The sequence below is a fragment of the Pygocentrus nattereri genome, chromosome 6 (assembly GCF_015220715.1).
Source record: "Pygocentrus nattereri isolate fPygNat1 chromosome 6, fPygNat1.pri, whole genome shotgun sequence".
NCBI classification, from domain to species: Eukaryota; Metazoa; Chordata; class Actinopteri; order Characiformes; family Serrasalmidae; genus Pygocentrus; species Pygocentrus nattereri.
The window spans coordinates 3,861,622-3,879,933 of record NC_051216.1 but is presented as its reverse complement, the minus strand read 5'-3'; the positions used below and the strand labels follow the sequence as shown (position 1 = coordinate 3,879,933).

At 42.5% G+C, this 18,312-nt stretch overlaps 1 protein-coding gene across 1 annotated transcript in view; it reads left to right on the top strand.

The window, feature by feature from the left end:
- thsd7ba (thrombospondin, type I, domain containing 7Ba) overlaps positions 1 to 9,214 on the top strand; it is a 527,193-nt gene extending 517,979 nt beyond the window's left edge. The window contains exons 30-32 of the mRNA XM_037539668.1: positions 280 to 472; positions 6,785 to 6,872; positions 8,696 to 9,214. Coding sequence (XP_037395565.1) covers positions 280 to 472; positions 6,785 to 6,872; positions 8,696 to 8,780 — 366 coding nt within the window. The 3' untranslated portion in view covers positions 8,781 to 9,214. The remainder of the gene's footprint in view (positions 1 to 279; positions 473 to 6,784; positions 6,873 to 8,695) is intronic.
- Positions 9,215 to 18,312: the final 9,098 nt, after the last annotated feature.

Here is an 18,312-nt window from a genome sequence, read left to right as displayed (position 1 = left end):
TATCATTTTATTTTAGACCAAAATCATCTAAGAATAGTTCAGTTCTGCTGATGGACGCTAGATGGACTAAGAAGTTCCACTGAGGTTCTATAAGTTACTGAGCACTGAGAACTAAAGAAAGTCTTTGAAGCTTGTTCTTCTACTCAAGCTGTTTTCTTACTTTATTTCTCCGACTTGCCATTGCTTTTAGTTGAATATGGGTTTAAGCTGCCCGCCCCTGGTTTAGTAGCAGTGGTGGCACCCAGCAGCCCTTCATACAGCCCCCCCTTTCTCTTCCAGAGTGGTGTTTGTGGCTGTGAGAAGGGCTACACAGAGGTGATGACCACACATGGCTTTCTGGACTACTGCACCAAGACCCCTGGTGGGGACACTAGAAAGGCAGATGTGAAGACCAGCTCGGGGAGGTTAAAGCCAGGCCCCTCTCACATCCAGGACTTCTTCAGCGAGTGGTCCCTGCAGCCACTCAGCCCAGGTACACTGTTTCCAAAAGTGTTTAGATCGAACGTTTCTTCTGAAATGAAAGTATTATTATTGGGTTTGTCCCCCTTTACTCTGGTAACGGCCTCTACTCTTCGGGGATGGCTTTACTAGATGGTGAAACATTGGTGTGGGGATTTGATTGAGCATTAGTGAGGTCATGTACTGATGTTGGCTGGTCAGTTCTGGATCACTCCAACTCATCCCAAAGGTATTTGATGGTGCTTCATCATTCCAGAGGACACAGTTCCACTGCTCCGCAGCCCAATGCTAGGGGGGGCTTTATACCCCTCTAGCCCATGCTTGGCATTGTGCAGGGTGACCTTCGGATCTTGCACAGTTGCTGCAGATTACATTAGTCAGTGCTTTTCAGTATAGATTATGCTCTACATCTGCCCTGACGTGATCTCAACACGTGCTTATAATAAAAATTTAAATTAACATTGTTTACTAAGGCTGTAGCTCATCATGCACGCTGCATGCCATCCCGCTCAGCGTCTGCTGTCTCGTAGGCCGCAAGGTTTAAAAGATGCAGTGAAGCAGTGGAGCCGTCAACAAGCTCAAAACAGGAGGTGAACATTCAGTGATGAAGAGAAAATGTGCTAATAAATTAAGTTCTATCTAACCAAAACATTCTACAATAGGGTTTCTCAACCACTGGGCCATGGACCACAAGTGGGCCGCACAGCACCCTTTGGTGGTCCTTGTGCCAGTACTGAGGAGGAGCCGATGGTACTTTGTCGTGAAAGACTTAATGAAAGACTTAATGACTTAATGAAAAGAAAAAAAAGAAAACGTTCTCAAATAGTAAACAGCATTTATACGTCATGCACCAGTGGTGCACAAGGCAGCTTAATGCACTCTTTGCCCCGTCTTTGAAAACCAAATACACTGACTGCCCTGAGGTGTCGGTTGTCTGCTTGACAAGTGAAACATTTTGCTTAATTTGCCACCGTTCCACCTGATTTCAGGTAGACAACAAGCTTGTTTGCCTAGTGTGTCATAATTTAATGTTTAGTGAGATACACAGCATAATGTGCCACGCAAAAGTGTGGAAAATTGACCAAGAATGATTTTTATAAACAAAAGGTTTTTTTTTTTTTTTTTGCTGTGCATATGGGGCAATGAGGGAGCAATTAGGTATGGGGCAATGAGGGAGCAATTGGGTATGGGGCAATGAGGGAGTAATTGGGTATGGGGCAATGAGGGAGCAATTGGGTATGGGGCAATGAGGGAGCAATTGGGTATGGGGCAATGAGGGAGCAAAAGGGTATGGGGCAATGAGGGAGCAATTGGGTATGGGGCAATGAGGGAGCAATTGGGTATGGGGCAATGAGGGAGCAATTGGGTATGGGGCAATGAGGGAGCAATTGGGTATGGGGCAATGAGGGAGCAATTAGGTATGGGGCAATGAGGGAGCAATTGGGTGATGCTTCCTAGTGATAAGTGGGTGGAAAAGGTTGAGAAGCCCTGTTCTACAGGGATTCTGCTCCAACTACATAATAGAATTCAGGATATAAGAACACATTGGCTATGAGCAAAATTAATCTCTGTTTGTGTTTAAGGGCACTATTGGGTATGTTGGGTCATTTTCTCTTGGTGTCGGAGCTGTAAAATGGAATTCCAGAGTGATATTGAGGACACTATAAACTCCCACAATACACTAATTATTTCAAGTGAATGACATGGACCACTAGATCAGCATCATGCAGCAAAACCCCTAACTGTTACTGCAGTTATTGACCAAGAATTAATGTGTTGTCCAGTCAAGGTTTGTGCTTTTCCCCCAGCCTTCAGCACTTTCCTCCAGCACTTTCTGAAATGTTATGCCCACGTCTACAGCTATGAATAAGCAGCTGATGTCGGGTTTGTTTTTGTTTGTGTTTTTGTTTATGTGGCTGGTGAATAGTGATGCAGGCTGATGATGAGAAAGGGTCCAGTTTCATTCACTGAGTGTAGTAAACAAAATAAAGTCGCATGCAAAAGTTTGAGCCACTCTAGTCAATGTTTTGCTGAATTTCTGAGCAAAACGTTAAGACATCCGCTTTAGAGAACACGCTGAAATGTGAGATTTCCCTGCACATTGCAAGTGAACACTTTTTATTTATTTACTGAGTTTAACATATTGGGAGAAACATAAAACACAAAATGTGCCATAACTTTTATACAGGCCACGTTTTAGGTTTTACTGTTTTCCAGTATGTTAAATTTAGCAAATAAACAGTAACTGGGAATTAAAATGTGCAGACATGTGAAAATCAACAAAAAATAGAATTTGACCAGAGAGTTTAACTTTTTGACAGAATTACGTCGATGTATAATGTTTTGGTAGTAAAGAACTTCACTTATTGCACATATTGTGGCTGCATTAAAGCTTATTTTCCATATGATTCTGAGAGCTAAAACAGTGTTAGATATTCTTTGAGCTCATGTTTGAGACTTGTTTCCATCTAGCTGCTATGTCTGTTGTGATTGGTTGACTCCCAACAACTGTGCCTTTGAGACACTGCTGCTGCCTGGCTTTAAAAGAGACTCGAGAATAATCCACAGCAAAACTTGGCCTCAAACTATACAAACTCAAACGGAATATGCAATCAGCCGCACTTCTGATATCTCCACCCACTTTCTGTTCTTTTTATTGCCCATAAACTGGCACTTTCTAAGATAATGTGCAGACAGAATGCATCTGATTTGCACCTGAGAACACCACAGGGGCTCAGTACATCCTGCTCTGAGAAAATAAAATGTTAGGAACCACAAATCATTGTTTTTGAGTGGTGTGTGAAGGTGGGTGATTGTCAGAATTTACACAGTGCACATAGTACACTTACTTAGTGGAGCTCTAAGGTACGCTATATATCCAAAAGTATTCAGTCCCTCATCCAAATCACTGAATTCAGGTGTTCCAGTCACTTCCATGGCCACAGGTGTATAAAGCCGAGCCCCTAGGCCTGCAGACTGCTTCTACAGACATTAGTGAAAGAATGGGTCGCTCTCAGGAGCTCAGTGAATTCCAGCGTGGTGCCGTGATCGGACGCCACCTGTGCAGCAAGTCCAGTCGTGAAATTTCCTCACTACTAAATATTCCACAGTCCACTGTCAGTGGGATTATAACAAAGTGGAAGCGATTGGGAACGACAGCAACTCAGCCACGAAGTGGTCGGCCACGTAAAATGACAGAGCGGTCAGCGGTGGCTGAGGGGCATAGTGCGCAGAGGTCACCGACTTTCTGCAGAGTCAATCACTACAGACCTCCAAACTTCATGTGTCCTTCAGATCAGCTCAAGAACAGCGTAGAGAGCTTCATGGAATGGGTTTCCATGGCCGAGCAGCTGCATCCAAGCCTTACATCACCAAGCGCAGTGCAAAGCGTGGAATGCAGTGGAGTAAAGCGCCGTCACTGGACTCTAGAGCAGTGGAGACGTGTTCTCTGGAGTGACCAATCACCCTTCTCCGTCTGGAAATTGGATGGAAGAGTCTGGTTTGGCGGTTGCCAGGAGACGGTACTTGTCTGACTGCATTGTGCCGAGTGTAAAGTTTGGTGGAGGGGGGATCATGGTGTGGGGCTGTTTTTCAGGAGTTGGGCTCGGCCCCTTAGTTCCAGTGAAAGGAACTCTTAAAGCTTCAGCACCAAGAGATTTTGGACAATCTCACGCTCCCAACTTTGTGGGAACAGTTTGGGGACGGCCCCTTCCTGTTCCAACATGACTGCACACCAGTGCACAAAGAAGGTCCATAAAGACACGGATGAGCCAGTTTGGTGTGGAAGAACTTGACTGGCCTGCACAGAGTCCTGACCTCAACCCCATAGAACACCTTTGGGATGAATTAGAGTGGAGACTGTGAGCCAGGCCTTCTCGTCCAACATCAGTGTCTGACCTCACAAATGAGCTTCTGGAAGAACGGTCAAAAATTCCCATAAACACTCCTAACCCTTGTGGAAAGCCTTCCCAGAAGAGCTGAAGCTGTTATAGCTGCAAAGGGTGGGCCAACATCATATTAAACCCTATGGATTAAGAATGGGATGTGACTCAAGTTCATATGTGTGTGAAGCCAGACGACCGAATACTTTTGGCAATATAGTGTATGTGTTTCTAATAAAGCGGCCAGATAGTGGAAGTACAAGAGAGTTTTTTCTAATTAAGTGGCCAGTGAGCCGTGTACGGAGATGGGTGGTTGTCAGAATGATGCTCCAACAAAAACACACCTACACGAAACAAAGTGGTGAACAATTTTAATGTGTGTGCATATTTGCAAAAAAAGTTCATGTAAATGTTTGTCATTTTACTTGATGTTGTAAAGCTTGAATATCTTTGATTAATGCACAATGTAAGTAAATTGGCACAAAGTAACAGCAGGCTGTGACCAGAGTTTTACACACCCACCGTGTGAGCAGCAGTTTTAAGAGAACTAGTACAGAAAGCATTTATCTGAATATGTTAACAATTTCCAGAACTATTACTGCAGAGGAAGTTGATCGATGCCGCCTATGCAGATGTTTCAGATGCAGATGAAGATGGCTGTCTGCTATGGCAGCTCAGTGCGGGTTGCTGGCTGAGGGTTCAGAGTTATGGTAGATGAGACTGCTGCCTTTATGACGCCCCGAGAGGTCGGCTGATATAGAACTGGGTTTATTACGCCGCAGTTTAGACCTGATGGAGATGTATGAAGGCTGGGGGATCCCCTGCGTCCTCCTGCCAAAGTTTCATTACAGTGTGATTTGTATCAGCCATAACGTAACATGAAAGTGTTGCTTTACCACTGGCTTTGGGCCGTTCCTGATTAGATCTGAATTTAGTGCTCCGTGCTGCAGCTTCAGATGTCCCAGTCAGCCTTATTGTCCAAAACACTGGGGATCCCATCAGAACAGCCTGACTTCAGAGCCAGTGGTGTCTTTTGAGCATGACTGTGACTATATTCATTCCCTGGACACTTGATCAGAAACCCCTCCCTTTCTGGTGTACTGTTAGAGACTGTGGCTAATCTGCTGATGCAGTTTGTGGTAGCAGTCCTCTAGTCCTTCCTTCATCAGGTTAGGTCAGTTGATGATCCAAGTCAGTGGTACTGCTGTGCTGAGGAAAGTTCACTACACAAATAATATCTGACTACGCTCTGTAACCGTGCACTTACACAGTGGAGTTGTAAGGTATGTGTTCCTAATAAAGCGGCCAGATAGTGGAAGTACAAGGTGGGTGTTTCTAATAAAGTGGCCAGATAGTGGAAGTACAAGGTGAGTGTTTCTAGTAAAGTGGCCAGTTAGTACAAGTACAAGGTGGGTGTTTCTCTTAAAGCGGCAAGATAGTGGATGCACAAAGTTAAGTGATACTTTTTTGATCCCACAAACGTAAAATTCCACCTCCACATTTAACCCATCCGTGAAGTGAAACACCACATACACACACACTAGGGGGCAGTGAGCACACTTGCCCGGAGTGGTGGGCAGCCCTATCCACGGCACCCGGGGAGCAGTTGGGGGTTAGGTGTCTTGCTCAAGGACACCTCAGTCATGGACTGTCGGCTCTGGGGATCGAACCGGCGACCTTCTGGTCACAGGGCCAGATCCCTAACCTCCAGCCCACGACTGCCACCAAAGTGGGAATTTATAATAAAGCGGCCAGTGAGTTGAAGCACAAAGTGGGTGTTTCTAATAAAGTGGCCAGATAGTGGAAGCACAAAGTGGGTGTTTCTAATAAAGTGGCCAGATAGTGGAAGTGCAAAGTGGGTGTTTCTAATAAAGCGGAAAGATAGTAGAAGTGCAAAGTGGGTGTTTCTGAATGTATGAAGTGAGAGAAAAGAGGTAACACATCGTCCACAGATGACACATTTTAATTTAAATTATTTAATTAATCCACATTTTAATGCCCAATTACTGTTTATTTGCTTTAAACAAATCAAATCTAGTTTACTTAATCTAATATGAAGCATCTCTACGTCACCATTTGCTTTATCTGTATACAAATTGTATAATTTCCCCAGAGGTGCCCAACCTTATGAGTTCTATTAAAGCCTGCATGCCTAATTAGCGTCCTGGTCACTCTTCAGATCTCTCTCTGATGAAGAGGACCTGCAGTGGTTTATGATGATGTTCGCGTCTGAGCTGTCGTCCGGTTGCGCTGGAGTGCCTCTGTTTGCTTTCTCGCTCCCTGGAGAGATGAGAGTTGTTTTCCAGGAAAGCCTCGGCCGCTCTGAGGAAAGCGGTCCAGCTGTGTTTTAAAGAAAGCGCTGTGGGGTCAGAGGCTGGAGGGAAACGCCACCGCTGCTGTCCGCCAGCCTGACGCTGTATGTTGTTTTGTGTGTGTTCATACAGACGGAAGGATAAAGATGTGGGTGTACGGGGCCACAGCTGGAGGCTTCATTCTCATCCTGTTCATCATCGCCGTGTCCTTTCTGTTCTGGTACGTATAACTACATCCTAAACCATATCATTATATGGAAAATACGGCGCTTGCTCCTCGGATGCGCCTGTCTCTTGGAAGCATATTCCAAGCGGGAAGGCTTTGAGGGTATTAATAGCACTTGTCACACATTGTTATCTGATTTGATGATGTGTGGGTTTTGCATCCAAATTACCATGCTGGCTGTGATGCTCTGGCGCACTTGGCGGCCTGAAATACATCACGGCACTGCCACCTGGTGGAAGAGGAGGAAAGTGGTGGAGGGAAACTCCAGAGGCTTCTGGCAGGCGAGATTCTGAGAGCTCATCGTGGATCTGTCATTGTGGATTAGAGCAGAGTGGGGAAAACGGAGCCTAAATCGACCGTCTTACTCTCCGAACTTGGACTGAAACTCAGCAGAACACATGAGAAGCTGGATAATTCAAGCCCAAAAGTGAGGATTGGCCAATAGGAATGACCCCTGATCTCTCCTCTGGCCGAACAGGCTTTGGGAAATAACCTCCTGGTTACTTTTCCATCCTCAACATTCCATATAAACCCGTGTAGGTTCTCTGGTGGTTCTGGATGGTAAATAAAGTGTCTATATCTGTGTTGTAGTCATGGCGACGCCTGGTTCCTATCAGCACCACTGTAAAGACGTCTGAACCACTTCACACACTGCATTTTGAAAATGTTTAAATTCCCCTTTAGTTGCATTTGCAATATTCAGAGATACTGATATCTCAGAAGGCAGCAATATGCAAATGAGCCCGCTAACCAATCACTGTTTGTCTTACTGTTTATCCTGACCAATCACAGCTCATGAGTTTTGATGAAAAGATGTTCGTCTAATCCAACCAGGCCAGTCTTTAACCATGCCATACCATTGATTTAGAAAGCTGTTAGTTACTTAGTAATTGAAGTATATAGAAATTAGAGCGGTCAAAGTGAGAGCATTAACATATTAATAATGCATTACAAGTGCTTTACGTGATAAATGACTGCTGGCATTCATTTAAAAAAATATATGTTTTTGTAGTTTGACCCTTTGTCCCATCCATAATTCCAGGCTGAAGCCCAGCAAATTCAAACACAGCTTTTAAATGTCTATTAAAGCAAAACGTTCAGCACTTCAGACCACACTGGACAGGCACTCACTGGAGAACTATGGACAAATGAATGAGCAGCAAACTAACAAAAGCCGCTTGGTGGAACCTCAGTTCCCCTCGAGATCAAGAACCCACAAGCTGTATGAACAAGGAGAGGCTACAACATGATATACACACACTATATTTGTTATTAATATAGTATATTACTATATACTATGACTATATATATGATATACAGTATATAGTCATTAACGACATATAGTCAATGTGTATGTACAACATGTATATATATGCTATAATTCGTGGAACATACAGAGATTCTTGGTGTCACAGGACATCAGTTCTTTATATTTGTAGAATAATAATTTATATAATGCTGATTGAAATGTTGCAGACTATTCTCCAAAACGTTTTGTAAATGTTTATTAAATATTTCAAGAGTTCTGTGCGCAAGAAATGATCAAATGGCCCGGTATCATATATTATATCCTACATATAATATAATTCATTTTATAGATGACCATTTTACAGCCTCTCTTTATCCCTCAGATGTTACCTGGCTGTTTTTGTTGCTCTGCCTTTAGGCCTGCTGCATGTAATGTAATCGTAGAGGTGTTAATGTGATCTGTAAACAGGCCATTTCAGGCAGGAGAAGACAACAGCATGAATCAGCTTCTCAGTGAAAGCTCAGCTTCTCTGTCTGACGTTGTTCTTCTCCCGCTCTTATCCTTCCAGCAGCCGACCGGTTAAACAGAGCAAAACCCAGTCTCCTCCTCAGAAGGCTCTGGCTCTGGCCTACGACGGCGACGTGGACATGTGACGGACGTTATTTCAGCCAACGGGCCTTAACAAACTCGCACTGAACCGTGGGGAGCATTTCAAACCATCCTTCTCTCCCAGGAGACCTTCTGCGTTCATGCCTAAAAATAGCCCAGCGCTGGAGCGGCGGTGAAGCTGCGGCCCGGCGAAGCTTCCTCTGACGTCCAAAAAAGGGAGCTCTAACCTTCAGGAGGATGTTTTGACAGCTTGAGTTGTTGTTTACACGGCCAGCGGGGAAAAAAGAGCCGAGGATCAGCGTAAAGATGTAACATCACGACATTCAGAGAGGTTGAAGCGACGACATTCCACGGACCAGGAGAGTCTCTGACACTTCATTTGATTTTTTTAAATAAAGGAAAACCAAAAAAAAAAAAAAAGAAAGAAAGAAATACGAATAATGTAGGAAGGGCATTCCGAGTTACTCTGTTTTCTGTCCGTTGCACAAAACCACCAAACTCTAACTGACTTTGATGCAGAGGAAACAAACTAACAAAAAAAAACAAAAAAAGACACAAAGAAAAAAAAAAGGAAGTGTTATGCACTATATTAGTGCTTTCTCATTATTTTACGTATTTATTTATTTATTTATTTACAACCTATTTGTGTTTATTTTCAGTGTATTGCAAGAACCTTGCTGTGAACCGGTGTTTTTTCATCCATATGAATGTGTATATGCAGACGTGACTTTGATCATAAACCAAAACTTGCTGGATTGGCCTCAGTAGTGGTCAGTCTGTAAACTCGCAGTTTGAATCGCCTTCTGAAAAAAGGTATGGACAAAGCTGGACTGGAAGCTTGGAACCGAGAACACCCCCACCCCATCCCATCCCCCTTAGATGCAGTTAGGAACTAGTGAACATGTGAAAGGAAACATAATTATGCCCGATAATTAAATACTGGCCAATATTTTGAGGTTTTTTTTTTTTTTAAAACATAAGATTAATGCCATGACTGGTGGCGGTGGCAACCAGCAGTTAGCAAGCCGTCCAACTCAAGAACACGAGTATGGATAGTTATTAGAGATGCACCGAAATTTTGCCCACCAAAACATTGGTTGGATAGTGTAGTGGGTAACACCTCTGCCTTCTACACTGTAGACTGGGGTTCAATCCCCACCTGGGTAAACACCCTACACTATACCAATAAGAGTCCTTGGGCAAGACTCCTAACACCACCTTAGCCTACCTTTGTATAATGATACAAATTGTAAGTCGCTCTGGATAAGAGTGTCAGACAAAAGCCGTAAATGTAAATTTCAGCCATAAGTATTCAAAAGTGGTGGACGGTAAACGAAACACAAGGTCTACAGAGGTCTACAACAGAGTCAGTCTAGTGCTTAACAAACCACTTGAATGGTGATGAAAAAGAAAGACGCTGGGTTTGTTTGCTTCGCTCTCCAGCACCGCTGCATTCAAACAGTTTGAGCAGCAGTGGATCAACAGTGAAAATACCAGCCGCATGTGACTTTCTCTCGGTTTCTATGAGGAACATTAGACGCAAGATTTCGCTGACAGTTTATGTGGAGGGTCCACTGTAGGTGCTTTGGAAATCTGTCTTTAAGTAACATTCAACTCATTATCTGTTAAATTCAACCCTCAACCTGACCTTAACTTCAACACAGTCACCAGAAAGTTTGTTAATGATTTAAGTGTCTGTGGAGCGTCTATAGAGGTCCATCCGAATAAAGAGGGACCAAGATTTATGATCTCTATTCATGTGGAGCATCAAGATGTCCAAGAACTTCTCCACTGCAGGCCTGATGGCCCCTGAAAACACGACCCGGTACAAAGAAGGCAGCAAAACAACAGCAGCAGGAAGGAAATGTCCTGCGAACATGCCGACGCCATCGGTACACTCGGTTTATGAAACGATGAAAACATAAACAAACCACAGACCAAGAGCAAAGAGCAACCAACAACAAGAATTCCCTATCTTGAATGGCCAACCACTCTCGGTTGTCAAGCATGCTGGATTTCGTGACACCGTGGTCTACATGATCTCTTCAGTAAGTGAGTTTATGAGCTGTTATGTCCACCTGAAATCATCTCTCATTAATAATAAGCGTTATCTATAATAATAATCTAATAATAATAATAATTTAGATAATAATCTAAACTTTTGGACAGGGCTTTTCGTTTTGGTGCATCTCTAATAGTAACGACTCTCGTCGGACTGCGAATCAGGCCGCCTCTCTTTTTTATAGGCAGTGGCCGAAACCAGTTTAAAACGTTGTTCATGACCAAGTGTGAATTAGGAACTTCCGACCTTTCCAAGTGGACAAAATCCTGTAATTCCAACTTCTCTGAGTTCCTGTTCCATGATATTGTTTCCACATGGCAACATCCATTGAACAAGCTTGTTAAAACAGATGTGTAAACTTCTTTGTTTGTATGGGTTAATTATGGTTCTAAACACAGGGCCATGCTCAGATAAGGTTTACATGCTCTGTGCATTTTTTTTAATTGCACTCTTTTATATGATTATATGACCTGTAAAGTCATGTATCATACTGCAGGCAGCCTCATGCCCATATTTGCTACTCCAGGTCCATGTTTGTTAGTCTTCTTTATTCGGAAAAATGAATGTTTTCAGAAAAATGCCCCTATTGCGTCCCGTAGTGAGCAGAATGTTTCCGAAGCTGATTGAGTTTTTCTCCTGTTTTGTCACTGAGTGTCACTGGATGCTGGTGGCAGCTCAAAGCGCTTTACAGACAGGAAAATATTGAAATATTGAAAATATACTGTATATCAGAAATAGAGGTAGAATTTCAATTAAACATGAAATAACATATTTTCAGTTTACCAAAAGGTGTGATAGCAGCAATTTTCCAAAACGCCATTCGTTTCTGTGATGGAGAAAACTAACTTTATCTCGGAGTTCATAATATGAGAATGATGCCAGCTCCTGCACGACGCATGACCTTAGAGGCAAAGTCGCATGTCAAAGTTCACCAAACTGCGAAATTTACTCACCAACAGACGCCTGTGATGCAAAAGTCACTCCTCGGGGCAAATTACATTGACATGAATGCATTTGTACTTGTGAAATTCTGCTGTGTGACTGGGCCTTAAAGATTGATTTGGCTTTTTCCCTGCGGTCATTTAATCTTGTCCTCTTTAGCACCGGACTGGTGACTGGTCATTCTGCCCACTGCCAGCATAAGTCCGTTAGCACAGAGAAAACTCTTTACCATCAGCTGTGACGTCACTAAGCTTCACTTCACTTTCAGGCCGCCTCTTCCTTTGCCTGTGTTGATCTCATTTGCCCAGTATGGCTGTTATCAGCCTTTCTGCCTTGGTTTTTAGATGTAGTGGTTAATGGGACAGAACGTTCCCCTCCTGACATTAAACTCGATATTACTGTCTCAAGCTCCCTCTAACCTCCCTCTCCATCTTAACCGGTAAACCTGAACGCCGATCGCCGATAACGAAACACTCTTCACCACAAAGCCAACCCAGCTAGATTTTTTTTGTTCTAAAAATGTTCTAAAAAAAAAAAGAATGTTCCACACGTTCTTTTAATGTTTTCAGTGGGAGGTTTGTTCTTCTGGGAAATTTGTTCTTCCTAAAAAACATCATCATGTAACATAATCTGCTTCCCTGACAACATCCTTAAAACATCCTCCAAAAGTTGCAGTTAAAACGTTACGTCTTTAACATGTGACCTCATATGTTTGAAATGATAAACATCCTTAAAACATTTTTAGGTCATTAGGTTTTTTAACATTATTAGAAATCACAGGGAGCGTCAGCCAAAGTTATGGGAACGTTAACTTTCCCTGCTAGCTGGGAAAGTGGGACGGAAGAGATGTACTCGCAAGGAGAAGGTCTGAGTGGTGGGGGTGGGGGGTGGGGTTTGTGTGTGTGTGTGTGTGTGTGTGTGGGGGGGGGGGGGGGGTAATAGCACAACAAGTCTTCTCTTAAAGATGCAAACACCTGCCCCAAGGAGAGGTGGAACCCAATGATGTGGCAGAAATTTTGGCAACTGGGGCGACCAATCAGATTTCAGGGTGGGTACTGACCACTGCGGTCACCCCTTTAAAACCGTGTATGGTGCTGTATTTTCTTTATTTACTCAAGACAGTTGAAACGGTCATGGGCAGTCATGGGCTGGAGGTTGGGCAGTCATGGGCTGGAATCAGCCCTGTGACCGGAAGGTCGCCGGTTCAATCCCCAGTGCCAACAGTACATGACTAATGTGCCCTTGAGCAAGACACCAAATCCCCAGTTGCTCCCTGGGCGCTGCGGATAAGGCTGCCCACCGCTCCAGGCAAGTGTGCTCACTCCACCGTAGTGTGTGTGTTCACTAGTGTGTATGTGGTGTTTCACTGGACAGATGGGTTAAATGCGGAGGTGAAATTTCCCTGTTGTGCGACTGATAAGGGCCACTTAATCTAATCTAATCTAAAGCCAAAACATTTGGCCCAGTCCCTGGATGAAGCTACAAGATAGCGATGGTCCATCCCTGGTGTGTCCAATCTTGTCCGCAAAGGGTTGGTGTGGCTACTGGTTTTGGTTCAACGCGACCATGAAGCCTACCTGATTCGACTTGTTTTCAAACGACTCATCATGTGAGCTCCTGCTTGGGTGGAATGAAAATCTGCAGCCTCACTGGCCCTTCAGGGACAAGACTGGACGCCCCTGTTCTAGACTTAGTGTCGCAAGCCAGGTTTATGTCTCTTGGCAGGAATTCTAGTCGCTTTCACCGCTAAGTGTAGCCAAGAACCACCTGCTTTGACAGGAAGGCAGGCCTGTGCACAGATACTTTGGGAACCGGACCTCAAGGGGAAAAAGACAACATGATAACATAAAGAGAATGTTCAGATAAAACAAAACAGCGTCGAGTTTTTCTAAACACAGTCAAAAACAGTAACATTACATTCTTTGCACGGATTTGAACCCCAGTTGAGGGCATGCAAAACCACAGTATTGCTCACTACACTGTTTAACTGCCTCATAGAAAGTACCTACAGGAGCTCCATGGAGTTTTGTATAAATCCCAGGTTTTAACAATAATGAAAACTTGGTGTAGACCTTTATTAACATCTCTGACATGTTTGGTTGTTGTTCGGAATTAACCACATTATGGAATGTGATGCTTAAAGACATAAAGAGTTTATAGGCATTTTGTTGGTGGGATTTCCAGCACTGTGTTGATACGTGACAGGCCAGAGGCAAAATGTGCAAAGGTGGTTGGTACTGCATGATAGGGGGCACCCAAGAGTGACAAATCTAGTAGAACCACATCGGACCAACAAGCTCTGTTCCAGAGGGTCTTTAGATCTTGTGGAAATGTCTTATATATCGTTCCTGTCCAACGAATAACAGGTATCTCCAAAACTACTTTCAGTGTAAGTTAATGGAAAGATATTTTATTCTAAGCAATTTCTGTTTGTCCAATCATCATGAAGTTTTCACACAGTGTGAAGTACAGCTGCTCAAATGATGCAGAAAAGTAAAAATCGCACAAAAAATGGAGATACATGTTTCTTATTGGACAGAAACTATATGAATCTTACACAATATAAATTGCAGTTTTTTGACACACCAAACAACAGGGCAGGAAATCAAACCCCCCCTGATTCAACCCTGAGGTCTATCTGTGTACATGCCAGCAGGAAGTTTCTATTTGACAGGCATGCAAAGCATCCAAAAACAAACTGTCCTTCATAGCGTGATGTAGAGGGGCAGCTGATTATCACAATTGTGCTACAACAAAAACACACCCACAAGAAACAAAGTGGTACGTCTGGTGATGTTAGACGGCTAAATCTCACAGTGATGTTGTGAATTTCAAAGACTTTCTTTTTCCAGTTGTTTTCAATCCAGCCAATATATTTTGCTTTGGAAGACTTGTGAGTGGCCTGAAGGAAACTGGTCATAGCTTGATTAGCAAAACAACTGATGTGCATGCACAGTAACGTATGGATAGCCAATCAGACCGCGACTCACAAAGTCCCTACAGCTGTGTTCAGTTCAGTAATGGATGGATATCAGACACTGTACATGTGGGTGGAGCATCGAAGGCTGAGACATTTCTAGAACTTTTTGTGCTACAAGATGCTGCTCATTTACATATTTACATGGGCTTAATTACTTAAAGGTCTTAATCCAGGGCCAGTTACCAAACCTTTAGGCAGAAGAGGGCACAACATCATCATAGACATTAACAGAGGTCTTTATGAATTCTTAGGCCTTTGGCAAGTGGAATGTATTGTAAGTATGGATGTATTAATGTACTCTGCATACTTATACATCTGTACATTTCTACATACTTATTTTTTTAGTGTTGTAGTATTTATTTATTTATGCATTTATTCATTTGGTTGATTGATCTAATTAAAGGAGTTGTAAGTAAGAAAATCTCTCCATTAAAACTTGAAATTTTAAGACAGGTGAGTACCTCTTTAGACATTGTAGGTGTATAATATTATCTTCAAGCATATCGCTGCTGCTGGAACAAGGACTTTTATCCCCATTTTTGCCGTTTTTCAGTTTTGGAGTCATTTGAAAATGCCTGTTGTCCTTTACATTGTGTGTAAATTTCATGATGAATGAACCAAAAGAAATGGACCAAAATTATTTGGGGAAAAAAGTCTGGTTCCTTTGACTTACATTAAAAGTAAAATATGTTCTTCCCTTCTCCTGTAAAACTACCATTTTGGAGATACAAGGTTTTCTTCCGACAGCAGTGATATACTTAAAATTCAAAGTGCCAGAAAAAGTTCTTGGAGCAATGTCATAGAACAGGGACTCCCGATCGCAGTACCGGTGACCCCACACTGTGCACATTTTTGTGCTTTGTCAACTCAATAACTAATTACCATTGTCTGCATTGGGGCTGAATTATAGACATTTCCTAGTGTTTGTCTTAAGATCTGACAGGTCAAGTTAAGATTGTTCACAAATTCCTATTGAAGAAGCAAATCTGATCTTAATTTAATCTGATCTTCCAGCATCTTGTCTTGATCATAGCTGACAATCTACTGCCAGGTGTGTTGCATAGCAACCGACCATACATACATAGCTGAAATGTAAACATGTAATCAAAATAATCAAACTAGTTAGCCAGACAGCAACTGTTACTGATGTAAAGAAGGTCAAACAGAACTAAAGTGTGATAAGCTGTAAGTTGAGAACACTGTGAGAGCGCCCCCTGCTGTTTATCAGAGCGTCGCCACGCTCCAGTTTCAGTCTCCATTTCCCAAAAGCTTTAGCCGAGCGCACTAACGTTCCTCCTCCTAATAAACAGTCACATGTTCAGCTCCGCCTCCTCATTATTCACCACCATCACTGTAATATTTCATCATCTACATTAACACAGGAAGGTGATCAGAGGGGCGGTGGAGTTCGAGTCGGCAGCGTCTGAGATGTTTAAACGCAGAGTTAGAAGAGAAAAACATCTCCCAGTGAAAGCCGCGTTTTACAGTAGGAATAAACGGAGCTCATTATGCTGGTAGTGAACTATGCTGCCTGACTCAGCCGCCTCAAAACCAGAGAAACGGACCTTAAACAGAAGTCAGGACCCTGCTGGGGTTCATCCTAAGGTTAGGACAGGATTTAGGAGGTTTAGTCTAGTTAGGATGTTTGTGTGAGGCTGTTTTCTGAGCTGGAGTTAATGATGAGATGATGAAGGGAGGAGCTGTTATTCTGGAATAGCTACTGAACTAAATTCAGTCCCAACCCTGACTAAACAGGTCAGAGTTAAGACGTTTCTGTAATACGGCCCCTGATGAAGACGAATATAAGTGGACTGGGATCACTCAGAAGAGCCACTTTTGATTATCTAGACTCTTTGGTAGATTGTTTTTGAAAGAGCCTGTGAATGTGAAGAACTACTTTGAAGTAATGTAACGATTCTGTACCAATTATATATTTATTTATCTTGCTTTCCAAGAACTGTCCCACTCGAAAAGAGTTCTGCACAGAAGCAAAAATGGTTCAGTGACTTGAAACTGGTGAAACCCATTTTGGTGCTATATAGAGCCACAATTAAAAGGTTCTTTAAAGATCCAGGGTTTCCACCATGTGAAGAACTATTTAGGGAGTGTGCAGACATGGCAGGTTTGGTGTGGTTGCTCTGTTAGTACAGTTTGTTTAGAACAAGTGAGAACACTGTTGTTAGAACCCTGGCCCACCAGATTAGAGGACCGAGACCCTCTGAGGAGGGTGGTCTCAGTCCGGTTTGGTCCATTGATCATATCTTTGAGCTCATCTTTATGAGTTGTATATTATAGTCAGATAGTTTTAGTTTTAGAATGAGACACATTTGAAGCCTTTATAAAATACTCAACACACAGTCGTGTGCAAAAGTTTTGCCCCCCCCAGTGAAACCCCATTGTTTTGTGCATTAACATTTTAATACACAATTACTGTCTGTTTGCTGAATTTAACACAATGATAAAAGAAAAAATAAGAATAACTAGTAATAACCTCTGCAAGACTAATGACACAATGTGATATTTTACCTTATTTATTTATTATTTTTGTTTATATCATTTGGTCCCGTGTCAAATATGTCAGACATACAAAGTGATCCGGAACCTAAACGCAGTGGATGCATTATTTTCAGCTTTGCTCCAGACCATGAGAACCCAACTGCAGTGGTGTTTTAAAGTTTGTGAACCCTTTAGAATTTTCCATATTTCTGCGTAAATTTGACCGAAAACTTTTATTGATGTTTTGTTGATATTCTAACTGTAAATATGTCAACATGTCTGCTACAAAGACACACGTCTACATATTTAAATGTGTTTATTTGCTGAATTTAACACTGAGAAAGTAACACATCCAGTGCAGCATGTGCCAAAACTGCAGCACATTTATTATGTGTTATCTTTTGGATTAAATTCAGCAAGTAAATGGAAATTGTGTTTCAAAAAAAGCAGAAAATTGACGTATTTAAGTGTGTTCTCCATAAAGGATGTGTTTACTTTCACTTACACTGGTGCTTAAAGGTTTGTGAGCCCTTTAGAGGTGGTGGTAGAAGAAGTGAGACATCAACCGGAAGGTCATGGGTTCAAATCCCACCACTGACTAGGTAAACCTGGTTGGGCTTTGGTCAAGGCACTTAACCCCACACTGATGCTGTGCTTCCCCCAGATTGGGCAGAGTTAGGCAGCAAAATGACAAATTTCCCTTTAGTACAGAACATAACAAATGAGACAAAAATATTAGACTTTTGAGGGAAATGAAAAGAAAATGAAATCCGATGAAAATGAAGTTTTAAATCAATTTTATGCAGAATTATAGAAAATTCCAAAGGGTTCACAAACTCTCAAGCCTCACTGTATAAATATAGACACTTTTGAAGGGCTCTTTGAGCTGTGATGGTTCTGTATGTGACTGTAGCCTTCACTAAAGAAGCCCCTTTAGGGTTATTCCAATGCCTGGGAACGTTAGCATGTTACACTGAAAGAAACATGATTTTGCTTTCACACGAATAAAATATACCACAGTATATGAAATCTATAACCCTGCGATTGTCCCTTGGTGTACTCACCTTTGGCGAGAACTGTTGATGTCTCATGTTTT